This window comes from Cylas formicarius, unplaced genomic scaffold (assembly GCF_029955315.1).
Source record: "Cylas formicarius isolate icCylForm1 unplaced genomic scaffold, icCylForm1.1 PGA_scaffold_3__17_contigs__length_32017465, whole genome shotgun sequence".
NCBI lineage: Eukaryota > Metazoa > Arthropoda > Insecta > Coleoptera > Brentidae > Cylas > Cylas formicarius.
This window is the reverse complement of record NW_026844326.1, coordinates 18,725,915-18,744,010: the sequence shown is the minus strand read 5'-3', so window position 1 is coordinate 18,744,010 and position 18,096 is coordinate 18,725,915. Positions and strand designations below refer to the sequence as shown.

Genomic DNA, 18,096 nt, shown 5'->3' with positions numbered 1-18,096 from the left:
GAGTGGCTAACGGCCTGACCAACCAAATCCGAATTTATTTGATCCTAGCTTAACATATAATGCCAAAGTTATAGAACGCGTGGAAAAATTTAGATACCTAGGAAGTTGGCGTAATGAAGAATGGTCTTCAAACAAGAAAATTAAAAGCCAGAGGCGCATTCCTAAAATTCAAAAAAGCGTTCACTTGTAGAGACTTTGACCTTGGTCTTCGGTTGAAAGTTGTGGGCTGCTATGTTTAGTGCTTCTGTACGGTGTTGAAGGCTGGACACTAAGAGTAAAAGCCATAAACCAATTGAAAGTAATTGAGATGGGTAATACCATAGAATTATTGTAATACCATGTAAAAAAAAGAAAGACTGCATACCCGGGACACATAATGCGCAATCATAAATATCAATTTCTGCAACTGCTAATTGAGGGCAGGATCAAGGGTAGAAGAAGACTAGGGCGAAAGAGAATGCCTGAGTAACGTGAGACAGTGGACTGGCATACGTGACATTCATTGATCCACACGGCCAGAGAAAGACAAGTTATGGAAAATGTGGTCGAATTAATGGATAAGCAGAGAAAGAAGAATAAGCAACATGATGGAATGTATTTATGTATGTATGTATTTTAGGTATTATAAACTAAAAATGTGTACCTTACTTACGTTAAGTGCTTTGAATAGACAAACTGACTTTCCATGGCAGTTTCTTTGGTCTGCTATCGGTGGGATAAGGTTTTGCAACCAAAACAAAACAAAATCCATCTAAATACACTGTTTTGGCGGTTACTAATGAGTTTGAGACCGATTGTCGCTTGATTAATATCAAAAATTGAACCACTTAAGTAAGAACAGAAATTTTGTAAGTTGCCTTACCAATCTATTGAGATAGAATAAGTTTTGTTTACGGGGGGTTGACACTTCACTTTTGGAATAAGCACGACTTCCCGCTTATCTGACAACGAATTTATTGCTTGCGAAAACCGAGATTAGAAGTAACAGCGTAAAACCAGTGCTGAGTTTTAGACAACTATCTAAAGCCGCCAGTGTAATATACGGATCAATTTATTAGAAACAAACAATTATTATTATTACTGTTATTTTCGTGCGGCCAACATAAAATTAGTTATATATTTAATAGCTCGCACGAAAACCTACAGACTAGAAACACTGCTTTATTACACTTTACACCAAATTTGTAGCTATATATGGTAATTTAATATTTCTATCAACAAGCGTTCACAAAACGTGCGAATGAATTGGAATTATCCAGAACATACCTTAAAGTTTAGGTTTATGACCAATTGGTGGATGCACCGATATTTTTAAAAAATATCTAAAAATGTACTCGTCTATTCGCCAGTCTATTTAGCAAAGTACAATTAACATTAAATTAATTCGCTCAACTGTTACCTTATACGAGTCCCGTTCTAGCCCCCCCCCCCCCCCCCCCGATTTTGCTCAATTTCAAACGATTAAAATGTCTCCCCAAAGACTAATTTCTTCAATTAACTTAAGTCTGTCTGCGATCCCGAGAATTAATTTATTCTCGCATTGGAATAAGTAAGTAAGCTGGGGAGACGGTATTGCTCAGTAAGCCCGAGTTAATTTCAAATGTTCAATTTAAACCATTTACAGTGGCGTTTCTACGGCATTAAATATCTAAGAGACTTGTAGATTGAGTATAAGAAAACGCAAAACGCAAATCATCAATTGCAAGTACGGGTATAAGAGGCTAGGAAGGAGACAATTCGTAATTTTGTCAAAATGAGTAAGAAATTCTTTTCATTATTGCGAGAATTCTTGTGTGCTAATGTCTTCAATAGGTTTATATTAATGTAATATATGCAAAAAGAACATTGCATCAGTTAATTATTGAGGGATATTAATGAGCTCGAGAAAATGCAACTCAGTCCTGCACTGGAGTCGCAAAAACCCATTAATCTAGCATCAAACAGCCGCTTTCTAATTGTTGACAAAGGGACTGCGAACTTCTGGTTTTTCTCATGGCAACATTTAGTAAATCATCTTCATAATTCGCATCCAATAAAGCCAATAAAATTAAATAAACTACTCCGCTAAAAAAGATTATTAAAACCTATTTAGCAACAATAATACAAAACATCATAATGAGAGCAAAGATGAGGGGCAATTTCACACATAATTAAAAAAAGATTATGTTTGGGTTTCTGATGCATTATTAATCTGCGAACATGAAACGAGATGACAGGGCGTTCGCTCCGCCTATGATCATCCAAATCGTCTAACACAGTCATCGACAAATGGCTCTTTAGGTGGCCTTATTTCGATGCAAATTGCCGTGTGCGACTGGAGTTCCTGATTATTCATTCACGTCTTTATTGTAAACATCAATTAACATTAATTATCGTTAGGCATGCGACTGCGATATTCCAACGTATTACGGAAAGGGGAATCTGTGATAGTAAACGATCCAATTCATTTTAATAACTTCCAGATAATATACTCATCGATCAAAGAGAAATTGGAATATTTTGGCACCGGTTGATTGACGTCTTGACATTGACTGTAATAAAGATTGCTAATGCTAATAGTTAAATATAAATATTTCAATTGAATTAAAATCGTTAAGACTAAACCAAATACAGCGCATTAGGCTTCGCGCTAAATGAACCAATATTCAAAATTACGGCGGATGCGCGAGGACTAACACTTTAATATTTCTTCCCTATTTATTGGCTTTTTGGTATTTTAAAGACGATAGTAAAATTTAACAATTGTTATTCCTAAGTACTATACCATTTTACCCAAGGATATTTTGTAATAACATAGAAGAGTATATAATGTGGCAATAATTTTCAACATCTCAAATAGAAATAAGTACATACATTACACATCCATACAGACGAATTTTCTTGTAAATGTAAAAGTAATAACATTCAAACATTATTCGTGTGATCAAAACTGAGAAAATGATTAATTAAAAAAGAGAATGAAGCATAAATCATGATATTTGTAGGCGTGCCAGTATAACGTTTTTATTCATTCGTCAAATTGATATATCACTTACCAAAGCATTTGCTATTTAAGGTACCGTCAAAGTAAACACGTCGTCTGACATGTGCGCAAAATATCGCTTATAAAGTTGTTATATGTTAGCTATTGGCCGATTTCCTGCACAGCATGTTTAGTTATAAAAAACCGCAGAACACTCGAAACTGTTAAGGAAAAATTGTGAAATGTTTTAAGAGATAAAACTAAAACGGATATTTGGAACATAGCTTTCCTGATTTGCGGTTTTTGGAGAGTGGTTTACAGATTTGCAAAAAAAAACAAATTTTGCTATTTCACTTACATTTTTGAAAAACGGGTTTGCTCGAATTTTGATATTTTTTCAAAAACTGTGTCACATGTGCCACTATCTATACTGTCTATAATTTAATACTTTTTGCACGTGATCAGGATTTCAGTTCCTGATAATATATTCTGTAAAATCTAGCTGATGTGAAAAATAGGCATCCATTTGAATAAAAAAAATTGAATTTTTAAAGTAAATGGAAACAAATAAATATATTTCAGTAACTTAGTAAAACCAGATTCAAACCTGTTTTTTACAAGTGGCAACTTTTGATCATTTTTGGAATGAATATATCAAATTGAAAACGAAAGTAGTTGGCCGGAAAAGGTTTAGCCTCCAAAAGGGCTTAAAATTGAAAATAAAAACCTCAAATATTAATATCTCAAAAAAATAAAACTACAGATTCAGTATTTATATTTATAAATGAGCAACATAAATTACTATTCATAATTTGTTTCTATAACCCCAAATCGGCGCACTTTATTTAACGCGTCCACCACATTCCGAAGTCGAATAACAAAAAGTTTTCGGTACAAAACAAGAAAAAGTTAATGGAAATTTTTTCGAGAGAAGTAACAGCGGGAAAACGCAGTCGGCTCGAGAAAAATTAGCGCTCTTAGGACGATATAAATAGCGTGTAATTTTTCTCGCGTCTGTACCATATCTGAACGAATTAATCAAGGAAATAAGATTGGACGCATTTTTCATCGTAAATTGACTTTGTACAGTTTCGTTTTTATTATAATGCCGCGCGATTTGTTATAAATTGCAATGGTTTTTTAATCCCGGTTTTACACGACGATTTGTTACATACGGTCCGTACCAAATGAAAATGAAACTTTATTTCTTTTATCCAACTGAGGCAGTTAAAAAATATAAATATGTCTAAATATGATCATTTTAGAACCACTAAAGTGGTTGTGGTATATTTAGGGCTGTGGATTTCTTTTTGTATCAGTTGACCAAAATAAATTTCAAAATACATTGAAATATATATTTTTTATTTACATTTCCCAAATCGCCAAGTATCGTATTCGGGTATTCCTTGAAGAGGGTTATAGGCAAATTGGACATCAGAAATGCACAATAATTTATTATAAAATATTATTATTATTAAATGCTACAATTGCAAGTGTTGTTCAAAACATTTTGATCGAATTTGACCAGTCATTTAATCTGCCTGAACACTAGGTATATTTGACTATTTGGATATTTTTGCATAATGCACCTGCTGCATAAATAATAACTTAGAGGGTTAGCATAAATATAGGGTGATATGAATAAAGAATTGAATTAATTTTATTTATTTTATTTATATATATTGTTTAGATCTACAAATTTAGGTAAACAAGTTGTTTTTAAGTTTTTTTTTAAATGACACTTCTGAAAAATACACACTGCTCTACATTCTTATTTAAAACGTTAAGAAGCACTAAATATTTAAAAATTCTAAGCATATTAGTTTGCATGCGATTGTTTCCGAAAGAAGTAATACTATGAATTTTATTTTTTTAAAATCTTTGGTAGAATGGAATTTATTGTGCCTTCTCCTATTTAAACAAATGAGAAAGATATAGATAAGGATTGCCACTACCAATCGTCTTTTTCTATTGCATAATTTACTTCACTTTTCTATAATTCTAGTCCAATTTTTCAATGTAGGGTTGAAAATTTTACGCCATTAGTATTTTTCGTCACAAAGCTAATTAAACCAGACGGAATCCTATGGCTCATGAGCGGAGCGTGAGGGCCCCGTTTGTTCTGATAGAATCAGAAAGTTTGTTCCTAATGAATGAATATCGAAATCTGCTTTCGTATGAGAACTATTGCTCTATTCCTGTTACCTTGAGTGACAAAAACTAAACATCCTGGCCCCTGGAGGATCATGGACTGTTGAATAAACTATACGAGGTGTATTAAAAAAGGTGAATTTTAAATTTTATTAAAAAGTATTTACTTATTCATCAAAATTAATGTGGTACCCCTTATATAATATACTTGTGAAAACGTTTTTTGCAATCCTCGAAGCACTTCTGGTAAGCACTTTCTGGAATGAGTTCTTCCAGCGATCTTTTCTTTACTTCCTCAATCGTTCCCAACCTCCCTCTTTTCATTGGTTTTTTGAATTTTGGGAAAAGGAAAAAAGAACGAAAAAGAAAAGAAATATGGTGGCTGAGGCATGATTGTGGTTTTGTTTTTGGCCAAAAAGTTAGACAGACAAGCAACGACGAATGAGCAGGTGCATTATCATGATGCAAAATGGGCTGGGCTTTGGTTTCGACGTCATCACCATACACTTCGTCACCACTTACGACCTTTTTGAGGATATCAGGATCATCATTGACGTCATTTAACATCTCTTGAGCGATGCTCCTTCGACAATCTTTTTGTTCAAAATTAAACAATTTCGGAACATATTTTGCTGCTACACGTTTAATGCTCAAAACTTCGGAAAAAATTGCATGGCACGAGCGAATAAGGATGCTGACGTCTTCAGTTATTTCTCTAATAGCGATTCGACGATTTTTCAACACCATTTGTTTCACTTTTTCAACGCTTTTACCAGTTATTGACATACATCTGGGAACAGCTTGTAACACTTATAAACATTTTTTTTTTGCCAAAGTAGATTCACCGTATGCCGTTGTCAACAATTTCATTTTTTACACAAAATTTTATTTTTTTTTAGCAGAAAATCGCAGAGTACACAAAACATGATTCTGTCTCACAAAAAAAGTAAACGTGCAAACTGGCTGAACTTGGGAACATAACAAAAAATATGGAAGATCAAATGTACGTAGCCAATCCAATTACAAAAGTCGCCTTACTTTTTGAACACACCACGTATTAAGATAACATAACAATTTTTGTCGAATGGAATGCATTTGATTCAGTTCTACGTTGTTCAAATGGGTAACTAATTTTCCCACGAAATTTACGTCATAAACAGCCTGAAATTTCGGGAACTTGTAACGGGAAAATTAATTAATTCGTATTCGGCAATGCCAAGCCGGAACGTCGTCGGAGATTTTCTTATATCTCACCCGAAATGACGGATTCATCCCTCAACGAAAAGGAAATGATAATCAACCCAATTAATCATGCTTAATTATTAAACATTAATTATTGCTCCCGACTGGTACTGGAGTAGCATAGAGAATTTCAATTAGGGATTCACTATTGTAATATTGTTTATGAGTTCTCCGAGTAGAGATTAAAAAGTACAGGAGAGAGCACGCATCCTTGTCTTACTCCTCTTTCCACTATTACCTCGTTTGACATTTCTTTGCTCTCTCTAGAAATATTTTTTTGATTATAATATAGATTGGTAATTTTTCTCATGTCGTTAGGATTTCCATAAGTCCATAACTCTGTCGTGTCTCACACGATCGAAAGCTTTGTTGCAATCCACAAAACAGACGAAAAGATCCTGGTTTACATCCAAACACCTTTGCATTAAAACCTTCAGGCCGAATAATGCTTCCCTTATTCATGTTGCATTCCTGAACCCAAACTATCTTTCGCTAATGTCCTCTTCAAGCTTGTTATATCCACGCTTGTGGATTATTATTAAAAATATCTCGCTGCATTCCCTTGCATTCGGGTTTTTCGGAATAGCTACAAATGTTGATAAAAGCCATTCTTTTGGGATTATGCCCGTTTAAGCTCAAATATTTCTAAAGACGAATTTTATGATTATTATTATTATTATTATTATTATTTTACTATGATTGTGAATACTTTCGATAGTAAACCTAAAAACCTAATGAGAAATCAACGTTGATTTCGAATTATAAATTTTAAATGCAATTGCACATTTCTGTGGGTGTGGGATTTTAAAATTATTTTTTGGATTGACTTTTTCTTAGCATGGAGGAACGTTTTTATGTATTCCTTTCAATCATTCTGTATTACAAAAAACAAAACACCATGTTTGGTCCCGTGCAGTCGCGGATGATGGCAATTATTCTTTCATGCAAACAAAAATGTCTATACGACTATAACTGTTTACAGAGAAAGGCAGCAAAAATGTGATATATTATGAAATAAATTACCCATATGGGAGATTAAATAATTCGTGGCCTCGTCTGAAATAATGGACCCAAAAGAGAGCATTTAGGTTAGAGACAAAGATCTTGAACCACCTTAACAATGAAGGGACAATTTCATTGGCTTCAAAAGATAGATGTTTCCTGCTGGATGTAAAGAATAATAAACGCAATTGTTGTGACGTGGCTGTTTCAAATTAAGAAAATGGGATATTCAAAACTACGTATCTAGTAGCTAGACAAACATCAATCGAACGTTTCACTAACTTCCTGACGCATATTTTGCCGAGGGTTCGACCGTTCAGGTCGAAGTTGTCGATTTAAAACGCATAAATGGGACCCGCCTCTAGGCCGAAATTCTCGTAAACAGTTGCGCATAATTTACGGTCTCACCGCTGTACAGTTCGAATAACTCAAATATCGCAAACTGGTTTTGAAAACATCACGGTATCCATGTACTCGAAACATATTTTTTTTGTTTATAGCTGAGACGCATTGAGAAATGAATCGACAAAAGTTGTTGCTTTCAAATAAACTTTTTCTCTTGCTCCATAGTGACACAATAAGTTTCAACGTAACTCGGAGAAATCGAAGGGGGAGTGAGTTTCAAGAGCTACAAAACAAAATTTAAGAAATCCCCGAAAATAGTGTTTTCTCTACTTAACTTAATGGGTAAAGCTGGAGTTTTCGTTGAAAAACTAACCAATGAATGCTTAACAACAATTTGGAAACTAATTTTGTGAAAATCATAACGTTTTTCTTTGGTATTTATGAGAAGTTTAAAGCGAAATAACAAAATGTTCAAAATTTGGTAAACTGTAACTAAAATCATTTAAACAAACAACTAATTGAAATTCCCGAATTTTAGACTACTCCAGAATGTCTATATACTCAATCAGCAGCGGGGGATTTATGATATACAATTAACAAATTACTCGACAACAACAGCCGAGTATATAATGAAACCGCAATCACTTCGTGGAATATTCGCCGAAGAGTCACTTGGCCAGACGACGCTATTGTGGCTTCTTTGTGTCCAAATAATGAAGATATCAAAAAATCCAATCGTCATTGCCAGTACACTTCAAAAGAATTAATTACACTCGGAACATTTTTTTTTCACAATCGACAACCAATAGCGTTCGCCCAGCAAAAACGTACTGTAATTACGCTAACAACAACACCTCCGATCAGGACCGTACTAAATAAATAAAATATTTAAGACATTTCGTTTGTTGGAGCGAAGAAGAGCGGTAGTGTAGTTAACCTTAATTTTTTAGTTTTCTTGTTAAAAAGGGACCAAATGCCTATTTTTGAAATGCATAATTTTATTTACATGTAAAACAACAGAAGTTTTCGCTGCGATAAACATCATATATAGACTATTTAATTAAATATTGTGACATGAATTATTAAATGTTTAAATTTACCGAAATGGCATACTTAAATAACATATTTTTTATCAATCAAAATTTAAAGATATCATTATTTATATAATGTGTATAAATATATATAATAATTATAATGAACTCATTTCATATTTCATTTTGGTGTTAACTTTTGTGTAGAAGGTGGAATTCAGTAAATTCCGATACCAGTCAATTTTCAAAAAATGTCAAATTATAAAAAAACAGTCGCTAAAATAATACCCATATTTATTTAAATTCAAAAAGTTGGGTAAAAATTCCAATGATTTTAGACTCAAGAAGATATGTGAACAACTTTTTGGATATTTGGAGAATTCTTTGACGATTTTGAATTATTATCGAGATTATTATATTGTTACACACGAGCAATCGTAAATCTCACATTACATCTCTACAACCTTCGATCGAAAAACGCATTACTATTTCCGCTCATTTATCAAAGCTATCGCACGAATCGTAGGTGGTTCGCAACCGCAATAACTGCTTGCGAGATTTAGCAAGTCATACTACGCCTTTTGTGTATTTTAATAAGAATACACAAAAGTAGGTTGAAATTGAGAAGATAATTAGGACGGTTTTAGTTCCAATTCATTGTTGACTGTCGTTTTTAATTATTGCAATTTCCATCTTAATTTTCCAAACAATTTAATTAAGAAACCTTCATCGACCACTGATTGTTTTTCATGTTTCGTACGTACATACTACAGCCCTACTACGAATACCAATCATTATTTTCTGACTGGATCAGAATTATTTTTATTATTGTGGTCTAAATTATATATAAGCAATATCAGCAAACCTTTACGAACGACAAACAGTTAGTAGTGGCGATAGAATGGGTATAAAGTAATTTAGTTCCAGCCAATCGAATCGTACAAACAAAAATATTTAATTTTGAAAAAAGATGGTAAGGCAAATAAATGTTTCTTTAATAATCATGTTTTTTTTTTTTTTGAAAACATATATAGAAATTTTATAAAACTCAATTTTAGGACGGACTATTTTTTATCTTCTGTTTAGCTCACCGTACTCATGGGAGCTGACATTTAACAGTTATTTAACAGTTTATTTAACACGCTGTCCAGCAAAATCACCTCGCAAATCGCAAAAGTACCAACACATATTTGAGTGACTTATCAAGCTAAAGCAGTAAATGAGTTTGGATATTAAACCGCATAATTATAATTACTTTTATCGAAATACTTAAAAACCCGCAAATGGAAGCCGAATATTTTACGATAAAAAAAAACAAGAAATCCAAAATCCATTACCTGTACTTTTACGAAGAGCATTTGAACATGTGAACGTAAATTTCTATTCGGATTCCCAACAGCATCGATATATAACCCTCGAAGAGTATACAAAAGTATACGAAGCAATAATTCCAGAAAACGTATTATGGAGCGACGCGATGTCGACGCGCCCGACGCCGGGAAAGTTTTCCACGTTTCCGAAAACTCTTACGGGTTAAAGTGTATATAAAATTCCAGAAATTTTCGTTCCTGACTGGACCGAATATATACGAATGCATTTTGAAATATACAAACTGCAGAGCAATTCGTTATCAACAACTAGATAACGAATCCCATTAGAACTTTCCCGGTTTGACATTAGTTGAACTATACCAACTGGGATAAAGTTGTTAACTAAATTTTATTCCTGTAAAAATGTGAATAATAACCTCCCCGAATTAATGAAAACTAAAAACTCCCAAGATTAGCAAACAAGAACAGCATGTATCTATAAAGTTGGTCTTTTTGCCCTCTAAACGCGTTGAAAGCCGAAGATAATTTTCCTATCGGGCGGCAGATGGGGCTAAACCCCAGACGAAATAAGCACGAAATGCAGTAAAACTAGTAAACGGTTTATACGTAAACAATTATTCAGTAAGCAATAGCAAATATTCAATGATGGGAAAAAATCTATCAAAATACTATCTGCGCCTTCAGTTTAAGACTGTAAGTCTTGATAAGAACATACTGACAACTCTATTTTATAAGTCGACTCTTGAATAATCTCTACCTGAATATGTTAAACGCATACAAAGAAAAAATTGTATATTTGTATGACTCATTTTTGACTTCACCTTGAGGCAGATTTAAACTGAAGCTAAAACGAGGCTTATTTCAATGCTTTGAAAATTGGGTCAAATACAATTTTGGCAACAACAGCGAGCATAAAATTAAACGACAGCATCATACAGATTTGTAACCAAAAAAATATAGTGTTTCTCACGAGATGGGCACACTCAAAGTCGATTGCTACAAATGGAAAACGTTTTTTCAGAATAACAATGCCATATTGAATTTGGCTAGTTAGTGCTTAAAGTACTATACAGACACGAAGCGTATGTTTTACAGAATGTCCACTTTAAAATTGATTAATTTTGATAAATTTTAGTCAATTAGGTATTCCAATTGCTCATTCAGAGAGCTGGAAATATTTCTTTTTGACCGTGATCTCGCCCAACTGCAACCGCATTTATTAGTCAAAATTTGAAAAAACACTATTCAATTTTTTTTTATAAAAAAGTTGTTAATGGATTCTTCTCAGGGATCACTTCAAAATATATATACCGATTTTCAATATTGTAAAGTATAGGGAGTTCGAGACAACATTTTTTAGTCATAATGGATTAAAAAACTTTTTTAACACTTAGCCTGACTTTTTTTAATATTAAGTGGAAACTTAGAGCAACTTCCAATAGGTATTAAATTCCTGACACGCCGCTTTTTGGAACTTGGAAATTACCTACTAAATTTTACTTACTTATAATTTTACAGTGTATAATAAAGACCAACTGAAGTAATAAAATTTTCAACGAACCTGGTGAGCACCTTCCATTCAAACAATAGTTGCGGCGTGGGTAATTGGAATCCACAAAAAACACTAAAGCAATAGCAAATAGGCGACTGTTCGGCAAAAAAAGAATAGTCCAATATCGCAAGCCCTCGGGGCGCCGAAAAGTCACCACAAACGCAGGACCGATGTAAATAAATAATTGAAAATCTTCCCGGACCGGCGTCGCAAAAATTACGAGACGACGAACAATGCGTCCCTTGGAGCACACGCACTTCGCAGTTATTTACGTTTCTATTCATTTTTTTGATGAAATGAAAGAGCACAAGAGCCCTTAAAGGCTCAGTCACACAGACAAGATCTGACGAGCAGTGTGTGTGTGTGGCTGGACTGATCACGGATGATGATAATTTGTTTCCATAGATTTTTATATTAAAAATTTTAGGGACACGTAAAGCTATATAGCTAGTAGATATGTATTTACAGGCCGTGATGCCTATGCTGATCACACAATATTGATTCATTATGCGCAGGCGCGGTCACTTGAAATCTAGCTTTCAAGCAATACGGACTGTCATTTAAAACGGACAAATAAGACCTAGCGGCGTTCAGCAACCAATATGGCTGCCGACAGTTCGTCAGTTCGACAGGTTTCAGTTTAGGTGTATTTTTACGGCAGTTTTTCTCAAAATATGCTCAGATCTGCTTAGGTGTTCTGAAAAAACGCGTTAAGAGTTCTGTTCAGAAAGAAAATGGAGCAAAGTGCTGCTTAGTGTGTGCAGGTATGTCCGCAAAATCAATCCTTTTTTTAGAAACATCATTTATATAGCCAGGATGTGTTTGAACACCAACAGAGAAGTAGTTTGAAAAGTGTCATGTTCAATGATCATTTAACTGGACTCTTAGAAAATGTTATCATATTATTGTCTAAAAAAAATGACGATTTTGATTTAGAAAATATGGTGTAAATGGTCGGAATAACAACTTTAAAAGTTGATAAGTCAATATTAAAACAATGTTTACATACAGTGAAGTGAACTTCACGTAAGAAAGTACATAAATTATCTATTTATTTTATCAAGATTATTGCGAGTAAATTGCAACCATTTCCTGAACATCTCGGTCCTTCCTTTTTGGCGTGGGGCAAAATCACAATAAATATTGCTGCGGCTGATTAAAAAGTGTATTTTTTTTGCTATTTGCCAAAAACAACTGGTCACTGTAGGCACTTGCACCATGGTTTAAAACTAATTTCTTAGCCTATATTTTTTGCAATATATTTCGGAAACAGGCTGAACGAGGGAACATTTTTATAAAATTCACTTGCCTGGTTAAATGTCGAAGGCATGACGCATCTCTGGTCATCTAACCTGGATCGCTGGGCCTTCTCCAGCAACTCAAACAGATCGCACGTGGTGCCTTTGAGTCGATCCGGTGTTGGTTTGAGGACATGCTGATCATCTTGCGACTCTACGGTCGTGCCACCACCGCCTAAGGGACTCCCGTGCCAAGTGGTGTTGCCCGAGTTGGTGGCTGTGCTTTGATGTTGCCTCCTGAAACAATAAATAGGTCATCACTTTCCCATAAAAGACGCTCTGACGTTTAAAAAAGAAAAAAAACCATGCTATCGACTGTTCTAGTTACCGCCAAAAAGGAAGCTATTCATATTATAATTTGGGTCACCTCAGTCTCTGCCCCAAAACCCACAATCTGTATTATTAAAGGCTTTGCGTCTACAAATCGGGATAGGATCGTTTCTCAAACATCTGCTTCGACATGAAAAATACAGCTATCAAAGTTAATGACCGCTTTTCAAATCAAAAAACTTTTGATTAATGCTACGCTTTGTTGGGCACTGCATAAGGACTTTATACAAACAGAATTAGAAACGATACCGACATATTAGGTAACGAAGGGTAAGAAGTACTGTGGGTATCACTTGTATTTTTTATGTATCTCTTGTGAGCGATAATTAATACTTTGTTTACACTTGCCATAAGAAACTCGAATAAAAAAACAACAATTTAATTATACCGTTAAAGAAAGTTAAATGGTAGTGATTCGTGTATATTTAATATTTGTTATTTTATTTTCGAGTTTTAAATTTATAGAATACAGTTGTGGAATACAGTGGCAGTTGTTTTTTCTATCGAAGCCGTTGCTTTTTTCGAAAACTTTGTTAATTAAAGAAATATCATACCGCAGATATAGACAAAAATATATTTTATGTAGATAAAATATATCGTTTAGTTTAGTTTTCGCCAACGCGGTATTTGTTTATTTATTATTTCTGCATTCAATTATAAAGGGTTATGTTTACATTACTTCTTTTAACGGACGTGAGCCGATCACAAGAGCAAGCCGCTTTGCGGTGTTTCCTGAAAGTTCGGGTCTATTTTTGATGCGTACCGACGAAGGGTTTAAAAGCAGGTCACGACACTTGACCAGGGACATTATGTATTAGTCGATTAAACTAAAAAGACGCAAAAGACGTGGGTAACGCGGAAAGCCGTGCCGCTTACTCTTTTTCTTTAATAAGACGAATGACGAGTACACGAATTGTTAGACGAAAGACGGGTGGACGAATTGTTGTCCATGCCAAGTGTAAAAGAAGTTCTTTTGCGCTGCGTAGATAAGTGAAAATATAGTCTTACTTAATTTGCCAGAACGTCGGACTGTGTTTATTTCCTCAGAACCATAAACTAACGATAAACAATCCTACATGTGTAGTATAAATCGGATTGAATTAAATGTTTGCCAGAATCACACAAGCCTTCTGAAGTGAAACTCTTAAACATTCACATCAGTTCCAAAATATTTTTGTAATACTAGATTTGGTTTAGGCGCCACCCAAAACGACTTGATCATAGGGGAGATAATAATGGAAGTTTCCGTATAATCCGATTACTGTCTGATTTGTAAAATATATGTCAGCACATCAAATATTTATTTGACTCTTATTTTACCGGTCTAGTGAATTGATTCCACAAACTTATTTTAACTAGCAACAATAGGCATCCAATGACACAACGCAAAGTATCGTTTCCTGAACTAATTACTCTCAGTATATGCCAGAAATATTTCAATAAATTTAATTGATTGCAAGTGGGACTCCAATCGGGTCGAGCTTCATTATTTTTTATTGTCAATTACTTCTCAGCCGTGCAAATTCATTGTTGTTCAGGCAAGCCTTTCACGCCCATATTTTTCTATTTTAAACCATAGTTTGTTGATTAAATGGGTTTAAAATGAACAGGGAAAGGTAAATAGAATTCAGTTTTGAATAACGATAATGAATGATATTTTAAAAGAAATAAAACAACTTAAAATGTTCTTTTTAATAATGAAATCCTCTAATTTGTTGGCCTCTGAACATGTAATAATATCTCCCAAATCCCACAAATCACAAAACTTCAAAACATAAGAAATTAAATATATTTTAAGTAGTGAAAAATAGTGCCTCCTAGATATCAGAAATCCACTAATAATTAAAATATTTCTGCTAATAAGCTTATAAAATGTAGTATTGTTCATTGATGGGATTAATTTGGAGTAGTGTTCAGCATCTTAACCACTCTAAGGAAAAAAGATTTGAATGTAACTTAATTTTTTGATACAAATTGATTAATGACCACATCGAACGTCCGGATCTGATATCATTCGTTGAGTCTCCATCTTCCTGTCTAAACTAATTATGGTTGTAATGAACCAATTGCAAGATTGCTTGCGGAAATCAATTCAATACGGGCTCTGTTAACTTTTTTTGATTACAATTAATTGAATTCAAATCTCAATTGAAGCGAGTTGAGTACATTTTGATAACGGTTTATTTTCTTACTGCAGAACCTCTTATGAGTTTGCTTATTTTGGTATTTTGTGTGGCAAAATTGGTTTTCTAGAAATGTTTTTTTTTTAACAAAGGTGTATGTAAATGGTGTATAACAAGAAGATATTTCAGAAAGCTTCCAACCACTTACAGTGGAATTCCGAACAATTCCAGGAATATTTTAAGGAAATAAGCGGACTTTCATTGCTATATGGGGAAATTAGTGCTTATTCTTGCTAATAAAAAGCAATTTATAATAAATATAAGTTTTATAATAATAAAATTAGGCTAGGCTCTCAAATATGCACTATTTTAGAAGAAGCTTGAAGGAAATTATGTTTTCACTAAGGTCTATAATTTTTCTTCTTGTTTTTTTCTTTTTGTTATGTCTTTAATATTAAATTTTTTTAATTTAAAATTAGTAATAATTTTAAGTGGGAATTTGTGATCATTTCTCTCACACGTGGCAATTTAATGAAGTACATTTTGCGGTTTAGCGTCGGGGTTTTTGACAGTTTTATTATTACATCCAAGAAGTAGTTGTTATAGGATCTTTTGCCAACAAGTGTGAAAATGATGTATAGGTAAGTTTATTATAACAAAATCACAGTGTATCTTAAAAAGATATGCAGGATATATTGATAGAAAAAAGAAAATATGACAACCAAGTTCATTAATAACAATATCGTGTTTAAAAAATATATATATTACAAATTACACCCATTAGTTATAATACGCATGCGACTTTTCCACTCTACGATATCGCATTGTAAAATGTAAATAGAATAGCGTTGTTACTATAAATAATTGCAATATGCATGTCTCGGAAAGCCTTGGAAAAGAAAATTGTAGGTTTCGAAGTATAGCAGACGCTTAAAATTAGTTTTAGCGTTTCGGTGGCGGTGTCTGATACACGCACAATAATTATAATTGCCGTAGGTACACACGGGCCGAACCAAACAGGTTTTCCCAAAGAAAAAGGCAAAGTGGAACAAATCGTATCATCTGGTGTTAATAGAAAAACGCCAGTCAAAACAGCCGCGAAAGATCAAGGTTATGGTTGCGTTCGAACACAGAGTCGACTGCTCAAAAAGGAAACTAGTATAATTAATATTCAATGATTTAAGAATTATTTACACTGTACGGTTATGCGAATGCACAATTTTGAAATTTTTATCACCACCATTATGGGTACGCAATTCATAAAATTAAATATATTTGCAGATGAATAAAGTTATTTGTTGCGCAAACCCTGTATATTCCGCGTAGTAAAGATAGGTATGATACCTCAACCAAAATAATAATAATAAATAATTACTTTTAAACGACTTGCGATAGCGATTTGAACTTTGGAAGCGTTAATATAGGCCGAATGTCCAATTTTTTGACAATATGTAGTCAGTCCGGTTTGAACAGAAACGACGGTAACTTTCGAATATTAAATGGCACAACTTTTTTTTGCAATTTTGGATTCAGGAGATCATTCTACATAGGATAGGACGGCTTTTCTCTTTTTTTTTTATTTAATTTTTGAAATTTATGTCTAGGAGGCTGTGACCATCATAAATACTATTTATCGGGTCACCTGATTGTGGAAAAAATTGTAAATGAAATTTTTCTTCACTTGTCTAATGACAAATAGCATTTAACTTAATGAACTATTAATTTTTCAGGATAACCTAGTTTTTTCAAATAGCACCCTAATGTGAACAAAAACTTTTTAAAATCAGTACTTTTATTGCAACAATTTAGCAAAAAAAATCAAAATCCGTTAAAAAAAAGCTCACAGAAAAGAAAAAACCAGATAAGTAAATATATTTTGATAAAAACAAAATATTACTTAGGTGGCTTTGCTTCTATTCATCAAGTCGACATCATTGAAAATTCTGACAGTTTGTACATTTTTATCTGATTGTCGATGGAGAAAAAGTCGATTTATTTCTGATATACGAGAAATGCAGAAAAAACTCTCGACAGATCCGTGCATTGTATGCAGGTCGCTATCCGGGACGTCGCTTTCCTGCACATTCTTTCTAGAGAAAACTGGAAATGAAAATGAGAAATTCACGAAATAATCGACATGATAACTTTATTATAAGTGGCTGTTAGATAAACATGACGGGAATAATAATTTAGTTAACTTAATTTTGTTCACTGACGCGTGACGATTCTCAAATAATGCTATGTTTAACCGACAGAACAACAGATACAGGTCTGTGTCTGTCAAGTGATAGGAAGGCGAATTATTGGACCTGTTTTTTTTTTCATGGTGCCTGAACTGTTGAACAATATTTACAATTCCTAAGAAATGAAATTGAAGACTCGTTAGATGATTTACCCCTTGCGGTGACATTAAATATTTATTTTCAGCAAGATGGCGCACCTCCCCATAATTTTAGAGATGTCACTGAACACGTACGTGATGTTTATGGGGATAGACTAATCTCAGCACACGGTCCAGTCAACTGACCCCCACGATCACCAGACTTGACACCGTTAAATTTTTTTGTTTGGGCGTACGTGAAAGACCGTATTTATGTAACTCCAATGTTCGATGTACAAGAGCTACAGCGGAGAATATCGGTCGCATTTGATAGCATAACATAACTCCAGAAATGTTAGGAAGGGTTACAGTGAATGTAATTTCTTGAGCCAGGGAGTGTCGTAAACAA

At 33.7% G+C, this 18,096-nt stretch overlaps 1 protein-coding gene across 5 annotated transcripts in view; it reads right to left on the bottom strand.

The window, feature by feature from the left end:
* The window catches only part of LOC132699106 (rap1 GTPase-activating protein 1), a 373,626-nt gene that overhangs the window by 146,785 nt on the left and 208,745 nt on the right, over positions 1–18,096 (bottom strand). For all 5 annotated transcript variants that reach the window (XM_060665596.1, XM_060665597.1, XM_060665599.1 and 2 more), the window contains one exon: positions 12,926–13,151. In XM_060665596.1, coding sequence (XP_060521579.1) covers positions 12,926–13,151 — 226 coding nt within the window. The remainder of the gene's footprint in view (positions 1–12,925; positions 13,152–18,096) is intronic.